We start from the raw sequence: 9,923 nt of genomic DNA, 5'->3' as shown, positions 1-9,923 counted from the left end.
AATTTTAATACTGACCAAAGAAAAGCAAATATATGCAGCCTACAAGTGTACCAGTTACACCAGTGCACTAGTTACACCTCAAAACTGAGCTAAGGGAATCTTTTAAAGGCTGTCTTCACATGAGTCAGAAAACCAACATAAAGGGTTTCATAAAAAGCAAGTAAAACCAAACTTTCTAAACAAGGCAAAACAAGCTGAGTGGACAAATTAATAACAGAAGTCTAATACTTCATTAGAAGAAGGCTTTTAATACAGATCTGAATACAAAAATAACCAAAACACACTACAGCCACCTCAGATCTTCAAGGTTCTCTTATCGATTTCCTGACAATTTGGCAAGTGCTTGTTTCCTCTGCTCTGCAGTCATATACTCACAGGCTTCCAAAATATTTACTAGAATTAAAGTCTGTTGAATTGTTTTTGCTTTTACCCATATTCTTCCATTCATTCCCAGCACCAGCTCAAACGGGTACAACTGTGACAACTCCTGAATTATTTCACACTTGGGAGCCAGGAGTCTGTGAGAGAGATTAAAACAGAGGAAGAAGTAAATGCTCACATTTGATAGACTCTGCATTATTATCAAACAATAACCAAACTGCAGCACTGGTGTTATTTGAGCTACTAAAGTGACACCAAAAGGTAAGATGAAGTTGCATTTGCATCCAAAAGAGCACTGCAGTATCAGATTTTTAATTCCTCTCCCATGTAAAATACCTGCACCTGAAAAAAGACAGCATTTGTGCAATTCATGGTTTTTCTAATTAGATTCAAAAGTAATAATGTAATAGTAATCATGAACAAATTTGAAGTTAACCAATACAACTGATTAAAAAAGTATAAATTTTCTTATACTCATTATATATAAATTATAATTATAATTATATTCCATTTTTGAAGTGCTGTTATTTATAAGTTTCACACCAGGGTTAAACATGTCTTTCAAAATACAGCTTCCCTTCTCCCTTCAGGAGACAGTATAACAGCAGTAAACAGTATTATGGTATCTTGTTTTTATCAGGTGATAGCACACTGAAAAATAAGAAAACTAACACAACTTGAATTAAATCAAGCTTTAACAGGCTTTTGCAAAGAAGAAAAACATACCAGGAATCAGCACTTTACTTGTAATATACTGTTATTTTTTTACTTGTCTGTATGACAAAGTTTGACAAACAAGCAGAATGGCTTAAAAAATATTGTTTTATGTTCATACTGACTTCTCATGGGAAATGTAAACAAGACAAATTGTTACTTAAAAACAGGTGTGGAACAGCAGCTCCCCATTTCTAGATTGCTTTTCCAAAGAAAAAAAGCCACCACCCAAAAGCAACAAAGCTTGAGTATCATTTACCCATCATCTGGTATTCTTTGATAGTTGCAAAAACTTTTTACATGAGCATAAGCAACTCCAAAGGTCACACTTCATTTAAAACTTTATGAAAGAGTTCCTAGATCAAGATAATTTTAAATGAGAACCTCATGTGTAATTAACAGCATTACTTCAGTGCAATTTATTTTAATTTTTAAGTCAGAAAATAACATGTACTGATGCTGAAAGACCCCTTTCATCAGCTGTCAGTCAAATTTACATCACCCACTACCCCAATTAAGCAAAAAAAGACAGTAAGCACTTTTGGGTATTAAACTCCAAGACAGTAGGTACATATCTGAAACACCACCTTAAATGCTTCATTTCCCCAGGTCAATAATTTTATTTTCCATACTGCCTTAGCAACCACATCACTTTAAAACCAGCAACACAAACACCATATAGAAGACCATCTAAATCTCTTAAGAGGGAAAGAAAAATGTTCCTCCTAGGTCAATATCCATACTCAATAAAAGTGGTAAAAATGTAGTAAAAGAATTAAACACTGATTACCAAACTGACCACACTACTTAAAGGAAACAGCTGTATCATTTCTATGCACTATATTACATTAGTGACTTACTCTTCTCAGTACTCACTTTCTTATGAGACCTAAGGAAACTTTAAAGAGGAAGCCATCTTGTCCAATTATTCCCATTCCATTTGATCTTCCACTGCCATCTATGCAGACCATCTCTGGTTCCATGTCTTTATTTGCCACAAGGAACTGACCATAAATAAGATCTCCCACCTAAAGAAAACAGTGTCAAAAAGCAAAACTAGTAGAGATATTCATAGTGCACAGTTTTATGAAATACTCAACTGATCAAGGTCCTCCCCCTAAGACCACAAAACAATTTTAAAATATTTGTGATAGAAAACCAGACTGGCATAACAGGAATTTTCATTTTCTTTTTCTACTAAAAGCAACATCTTTTATACATTTTGTCTCACTACTGGAACTTGAAATGTATTTTAAAAGTACAAGATTTTTTTTTCCAAAGACATCTTCTTTTCTAAATACCAAACATGAATTCCTCTTTCTTCAGACTTTAGGCAACATGCTCTTGTAATCCTTTACCAGACCAACAGCAATAAATACCTCACTAGCTTATTCTGTTTATCTTAAGTCCATCTTTACATTCTAGTCATGGCATTTCAGCTGAATCCAGAATCTGTGGCATGCAAATGCCACACAGCTCTTTACAAAACCAGTACTACTAAAAATCTGTTTCCTACCAATATTAGATGGTGTACAACTCTGTTTTAAACCTTACATCCAGAGTGCCCCTGCAGGTGTGCATTACTCAGGAACTGCATCTACTTCTTGCAGTCTTACAGGCAAGATAAAAGTGTAAGGAGGGAAAAAATCCTGGCACCTGGCAGCTGCACACTCAGAAAGCCCAGAGCCTGATCATACCGAAGCCTCCAAAGAGGGGCCACAAGAAACCTCTTGCAAATAAACCCTTCATCCACCAGGTTGGTCTCTAAGGGAAGGAGAACAGTCCCCCGGGACGGGTCGTTACCTCAGCGGCAGCGCGCAGTCCCATGGCGCTAGGGAAAGGGTGGTGACAACACCGGGTCCTGGGGACAGGCAGGACAGGGAGCAGAGGATGAGGGGGGGTAATGTGCCTGTTCCACCCCGAACACCCCAACAGCACCACAAGAGCGGGGCTAAGGAACAGGGCATAGCTCTGGGGAACAGGTCAGAGCCCCGCCCTGGCCTTAAATGGAGCCCGGGGTCAAAGGATGTGGGCGGAGGCTCCAGGTGAAAATGGCCAGGGTGATGAAGTGCCCCTGCGGGTGTGCATTACTCAGGAACTGCATCTACTTCTTGTAGTCTTACAGGCAAGATAAAAGTGTAAGGAGTGGAAAAATCCTGGCAGCTATCATTTCTCTTCACCCTCAGAAAGCCAAACAGAAGCCTCCAAGGAGGGGCCACAGGAAACCTCCAGCAAATAAACCTGTATCCCTCCTCTTACCCACGGCTTTTGAAAGTACCTTTAACTGAGAACAACGCTCAAACCTTCATGGCAGGACCACCAAACCAGCATTACCTGCACATTCGGCCTGTTCCTCTTCGTGGCGCCTTCAAAGGCCAAGTAGGAGACAGACGCCTGCTCGCTGCCACCCACGTCCAGCTTAAACACATCTCCCGTTTTGGCCGTTACTATTCCTATTACGTGGTCTCCCTTGACAGGAACATACTGCAAACGGGAGTTGAGGGACAGAGGAGTCAGGCAAGAGCCGACAGGTCAGGAGCCCCCCTTCCCTTTCCTTCGCCTTCCCATCCCCTCCTCTCCCCGGCGTCTCGTCTCCCTCACCCGCTTCTGCTGCGAGTCCACCCAGTACGCGCCCCCGGCCGCCGCTCCGCCCGCCTGCCGGTGCCGCAGCAACCCGCACTTGGTCACCAGCAGCCCGGCCGCGCACCTCCGCAGGCCCGGTCCGCAGAGCAGCCGCCCCCGCGGGGCTGCGCCGCCGGCCAACCGCAGCTTCTCCCCGTCCTCATCGGGATGGCCGGGGAGGAGCAGCACATCCCCCGGCAGCACCACCTGCCCCACGCAGGCCTCCGCCGCCTGCCCCACGGCCGCCGCCATGGCCGCGCAGCCGCAGAAACAAGCCCGGGGTACCGCGCATGCGAAGGGAGGGACCGGGGAAGGGAGCTGGGCGGAGGCGGGGGAACCGCTACCGCCCGCGGAAGTCACGGGTGGGTGCCGCCCCTCAGCCTGGGGTGAAGGCGGCTGAAACTCTGTCACAGAGCGCCGGCGACATCCCGTGGCCAGAGCCTGCGGGGGTAATTCCACCCACCCTGTGTTCCATGAGGAACACCGTGGCTGACTGCTTACCAGTCTCCATCCAAGGTTTATCGTCTGCTTGCTTCATTACTTTTATTCCGGAAAGATTTCGTCTGCAGTCTTAACATTTCGGCGAGGAAAAGCTTCACGTTACCACACTTAACTTCAGAATTCATGAGGACACTGAACTAATTATTCCATCTGCAATTATTTGCGGGGTTTTTAAGCAGCCGATTAGAAGTTGCCAAGAAAACAAACAGATGGCCCAAACTGAGGTGCATGTCGGCAAAAAAGTTTGTCAACGAGGACGAAGTCCCTCGTCTTTAATGGTGCCAGGCGAACTTCAAGCACATAACACCAATGTTTTGCTTGAAGAGGTGCTTTGTTCCTGGCTACATCCTCACTCAGGCTCCCGAAGATAAAATTCTAAGAATATTTGCCTTCCTCGATGGTTTTCTTGTCTTTACTTACGTGTGTATACTTATCTCTATACACGCCCACAAAGTGATTTAATCTCTTAAAATAATCCGGGACAGGTCGGGACGTTGCCACTTGGTTGCACCAGGACAGACTGAAGATGTTTCTATGGAAACCCTTCATCCACCAGAGTAAACTCTTCGCGGAGAGACAGCATCAAACGCTTTTAAAACGGGTTTGCCCCTGAGAAGAGCCCCACAGAGACAACACCCCATTCGGGCTGCTGGGTGGGTGCCGCCGCCCCCCCCCTCCTCCACACACCTCCTTCCTCTGAGGGACGGGGCCCTCCTGCCGTTGCTTAGCAACCCAGCAAGCCGTGGCCGTCAGGGCGCCGGGGCGGGTGCGGAGGTGCCCGGGTGCCGCTGGGCCGGAGGCAGACGGCCGGTAGGAACGGGGAGACACGGGGTGGGGACTGCCAGAGCCCCATCGGAGAGCAGCAGGAGCGGGTTTGGTCTCTAAGGGAAGGAGAACGGTCCTCCGAGGGCGGCCACAGCCCGGGCCGGGTCGTTACCTCAGCGGCAGCGCGCAGTCCCATGGCGCTAGGGAAAGGGTGGTGACAACACCGGGTCCTAGGGACAGGCAGGACAGGGAGCAGGGGATAAGGGAGGGTAATGTGCCTGTTCCACCCCGAACACCCCAACGGCACCACGGGAGCGGGTCTAAAGAACAGGCCACTCCAGGGCGCGGCCCTGGGGAAAGTGCCAGAGCCCCGCCCGGGCCTTAAATGGAGCCCGGGGTCAAAGGACGTGGGCGGAGGCTTCAGGTGAAAATGGTTGGGGTGATCAAGGTTTGCCCTCAGAACCCTTCGGAACCGGGTTGGACGCAAAGGCTGATAGAGGTTTAGTGCTATGCGGCCTGCGGAGGGTTTCTGGCCAGGGTCCGCTCGCTGCTTCCGCCGGGCCAGGGCTGCGGGACACGGCATCAAACCCGCTGCCAGCAAACGGGGGATGTTACTGCATTGCAAACAAACAAAAAACCCCTTAATTTCAGGTGTGTTATGTGTTTACTGGCGCAGGGCCAACGGAACCTTGTGTGTACCCAGAGATTTGTGCCTTTCATAACTGTATAGTGTGAGTGTTTCAGGCCCTGGTCTTATATCTGTATCCTAAAGCCAAGTTTATTACTTCAAGATAAAATCTATCCTTAGTCATTCACAGAATTCCTTCAGTCTTCTGCAGATGTCTGTGTAGATGTTTTCTGGCTCCTGTTGAGGTTTTGAGGCTTTTTGTGTCATGCTACCCTAGGATTACCAGCATATTTCCCAGCAGTTTCTGAATTATATGTGCCTAAACAGTACGAGGGTGGGTTAAAGATTTTTTTTCTGTTGTGCTTAATAAAACTGACCTATTACTGGAGCTTTTAAAAACCAAACCAAAATTAAATTAAAATAAATTTATTCTATAAATTGCCAGGTTTGTAAAGTGCTTAATATCAAACTTGGCATTTGTTTCCTGAAGCAATAATTCTTAAAACTCCTAATTTAATTCTGATATTGATGGCTGACATCTGTTTGTTGTTAGTAGGTGTGAATGGAGTCTCAGTATCTGAAGAGATGCCTGGGAGATTGCTTAAAAAAGGGACTGGCAGAGGTTGTAGAGCATCGGCCAGCAGATCCAATAGAGTATCTGGCTCACTGGATTTACAATTACAGAAGAATCTTGGATGAAGAAAAAAAGGTGGATCCATGTTTGGCAAAAAAATTAATGGCAATATAACTTATGCTATTTAGTATCTCTTTATTATTTCTAATTGATTCTGTGTTACCTCTGAAATAGAGAATGTTGGAGAGGACTGAGCTGGAACAAGAACGAGAGGCAGCCCTGCAAGAACTTGAAATGCAAAGAAAAATGAAGGAAGAAGAATTAATGATCCAGCAGAAACTTAAAGAACAGCAGCAGGTTAATAGTACTTGATAATTATAAATAATGTGATGCTGGGATATCTTGTAGCACTCTGTATACTTATAATCCCTCTATAATGATTTTGATAGAAGGTCATATAAACCAGGTATTTTAATCTCACCTTTCTGAATAACAACTGAAATTATTAATCTGCACATGAGAAGGAAAGCCTACATACTATGCTGTAAATTATATAAAAATATTGAGGTGCTTAAGATAAAGAGCAAGCAATATAAGATTTACACGAGAAGTAATGTAAAATAAGTAGACTGTCTTTTATAGTAAATTATGGAGAAGAGCTGGTGCAAATAAAGCTAGAAATCATTTGAAAAATGCTGACAGGCCTCCTAGGAGGCATGGGAATAATAACTGATTGTTGTCTCAAGCTACTGCTTTGTAGTATCAGTAAGACAAAAAAAAGTAATGAGAATAGATACACATTCTCATGATTGTGGAAGTCCTGAAAATGGTTATGAATCAGTGAATGAAGAGTGTGCATTGTAGCCTGATCCAGTGAGGTGCCTTTTTTCTTACCTACCTGAGCATTCTGTTAGCATGAAACAATTTTTATCCTATACTATGTGGACTTGAAATATGAAAAATAAAGATAGCATCTGTGTTTCTAGCTGTCCTTTGTAGATGCATGTTTTAATTATATGTACCAAAAAAGAATGTAAAATCTAGTTACTACAGTATGGCAATGTTTGTAGTAACAGCTCACAAAATACTACAACAAACAGTATTCTCTTGGCCCTACTGTTGTTGAATGTGAAGCCTTAAATTATGCAGTTCCTGAAGTTTTGATGCAATAGGACTTAGGCTCACAGAGAATAAATGCTTTCTGTTGGATATTTCCAATTGGAAAATTTAAAGGTTGACAATTAAGCTGTTTAATGTTAATGGCATTGCTTACCACTCTTTTCTGTAGATTTGATTCTGTGTGGATACATCAGCTTGTGCTGGATACTGCAGGAAATATCAAAGAGCTTAACCCAAAGTATAGGAGATAATGAATACAGGCTGATAAAGAGCAATGAGACAGTATCTTGAGTTTGTACACTAACTGCAGTTGTCTATTTCTTCTTTCTCTTGGTAGTAAAGTCTTTCTGTCCTTACAAGTCTAAAACCCTATGAGAATGGGTCAGATGATACTGAAAGGGTTTTGTGTTACTGACATTGCTGTTCTGTTTTATGCTTCCTGTTTTTGGTTTTATTTAAGATTTTAGACATGAATCATAGAATCATAGAATTGGCTGGGTTGGAAGGGACCTCAGAGATCATTGAGTCCAACCCTTGAACCACCGTTGCGGTTGCTAGACCATGGCACTGAGTGCCACATCCAGTCTCTTTTTAAATATCTCCAGGGATGGAGAATCCACTACTTCCCTGGGCAGCCCATTCCAATGCTTGATCACTCTCTTCGTAAAGAAATTCTTTCTAATATCTAACCTAAATGAAATACATTGTGAGCAACTGGGTGAGGAAGATGAATGTTTTATTCTTTTTTATTTATCCTTTCTTAAAGTCTCTGCAGAGCCAGGTGGAAGAGGAACACAAGGAGCCGGACTTGAACAATGAAGAAGACAAACTGCTGCAACAGGATGTTCAAGAGGTCTAAGTCAAAATTTAGCCAGTGGTTTGAAAATGTTTTTAATCATCTATCTTTTCTAGATGCTGGCACTAAATATGAAACCCAAGGCAGAAGTCCGTGGGTACTTAACTAACACGTGATTTAAAAAAAAAATAAATTGAAAATAGGGGAAGCATGTCTAAAACACTTTGGGTTTTATACTTGAATTTTAGTCTGTTCTATTTGTTTTATTGAGCTTATATTCAGAACAGAAGAGAAATTTATTGCAAAATTTAGCATAAAGTTAGCTTATGCTATCTTTAATGCTTCTCCATTCCTTGATGGTATTTATGAGAAAGTATTATAACTTAAGCATCTCCACTTTAAGTGTGCAGGCAATAATGTTTTACTGTGCATCAGCACAAAGTCCATTTGCTGTATCTGGAAAGGGACTGTGGTTTGGAATGGGGATGCCTTTTGATTCTGAAATCCTCCTGATGCACAGGAATTAATACTAACAGACTGTGTATATACAGATGTCCATGTAAATACATGGTCTTCTAATGCTGTTTCAGTAAAATTTTACACTGATAATTGGCTCGTTTATCACAATAAAGCTTTTAAATGTGAATATGTCTTACTATGTGAAGCACATAATATTTTAGAGATATGTATGTTTTTAGATTACTCTGTTAAAATACTGACAACATTACTGTAGAAGGATGACAGTATGAAAGTGACTGGGAAGATGAGTATGTAGAAATTCAAACCAAAATTCCTGTTGTGTAAAAAAACCTGATAAAATTATCTTAGCAAGCATAAAAAGACCATCTTCACATACTAACATGCATGGAAAGTATCATCTTTATATTAGTAGGTAATGCAATTTCAACACATCTGAAATATTCTCTAGATAATTATTTGTGACATGGAGTGCTTTTATCTGAAAATGTTGTCATTACCACAGGAAAATGAAAAGGTATCTGAATTTGCAGATGGACCTGGCACACCTGATTTGACAACAATTGAGGAGCTAGATGAGAGTGTACAGTTTGAGGTAAGTGTTTAGAAAGAACAAGGAGATTGTAAGTGATTGCTTCTTAGAGATTTGCTTTTCAAAGGTTAAAATTGTTGCCATTAAGACTGCTGGTTCTCTCCTATGGTTTTAAGGGATAGTATTTTGGCCACAACCTCCAGGCTTCCCTTGGTCAGTTCTCTGGTACAAGGTTAAGCCTCTCTAGAAGACTGTGTGGTGCTTGCTCAGTAAATCCTCAGGATTTAAAATGTCCTTTTGTATTCAGCTATGTTGCAAATCAAAGTGAATATTCTCAGAGAGGAGGAAGCCATCCTTTGCCATGTGAACAGATAGCCATATGCAACGTCCTATATCACAAAAGAAAAATAATTTTTATGTTACTGAACTTACATTTTCTAGGTGATGTGAAGTATATTTTTTGTGCAGCAGAAGGCACTTTTGTGCAGAGATACCTGAGCAAACATTTAACATAAAAGACCAGTTACTGACAACACACAGTTCTCACTAAGGCTAGGACCTGCTGAGAAGCAGGTCAGCTGAGCCCTGTGCCAACATGAATATTCTGCTTTCAGTACTACAACTAGAGCTCTATACTGTGATCCTCAGATATTTCCTATGCTCAGCTTTTTGTTGTTTAATAATATTTTTATTCCTTTTACACTTGATAATCTGGGGAAATGAGAGGCTGTGATTTAAGATTTTGATATACTACTTTAAGTGCATCATTATCAGACCATTTTTCCTTTATTAGCCTTAATAATTTGCTCACTTA

At 42.2% G+C, this 9,923-nt stretch overlaps 2 protein-coding genes across 2 annotated transcripts; one reads left to right on the top strand and one right to left on the bottom strand.

The window, feature by feature from the left end:
- Positions 1 to 228: 228 nt before the first annotated feature.
- EXOSC3 (exosome component 3) lies at positions 229 to 3,969 on the bottom strand. Its single transcript, XM_030453495.1, has 4 exons — positions 3,697 to 3,969; positions 3,430 to 3,579; positions 1,972 to 2,123; positions 229 to 518 (listed from the first exon to the last, which is right to left on the bottom strand). Exons 1-4 carry the CDS (start codon positions 3,967 to 3,969, stop codon positions 314 to 316), a joined length of 780 nt encoding a protein of 259 aa, XP_030309355.1. The 3' UTR covers positions 229 to 313.
- A 2,204-nt stretch (positions 3,970 to 6,173) lies between these two features.
- On the top strand, positions 6,174 to 9,291 carry DYDC1 (DPY30 domain containing 1). The gene is made up of 5 exons (XM_030453170.1): positions 6,174 to 6,320; positions 6,420 to 6,542; positions 8,080 to 8,157; positions 9,083 to 9,172; positions 9,286 to 9,291. The coding sequence occupies exons 1-5, from the start codon at positions 6,174 to 6,176 to the stop codon at positions 9,289 to 9,291; spliced, it is 444 nt and encodes a 147-aa protein (XP_030309030.1).
- Positions 9,292 to 9,923: the final 632 nt, after the last annotated feature.

Source organism: Calypte anna, chromosome 6 (genome assembly GCF_003957555.1).
Source record: "Calypte anna isolate BGI_N300 chromosome 6, bCalAnn1_v1.p, whole genome shotgun sequence".
Lineage (NCBI taxonomy): Eukaryota > Metazoa > Chordata > Aves > Apodiformes > Trochilidae > Calypte > Calypte anna.
Note: the sequence above shows the minus strand (reverse complement) of the source record. Positions and strands in the feature narration are given on the sequence as shown.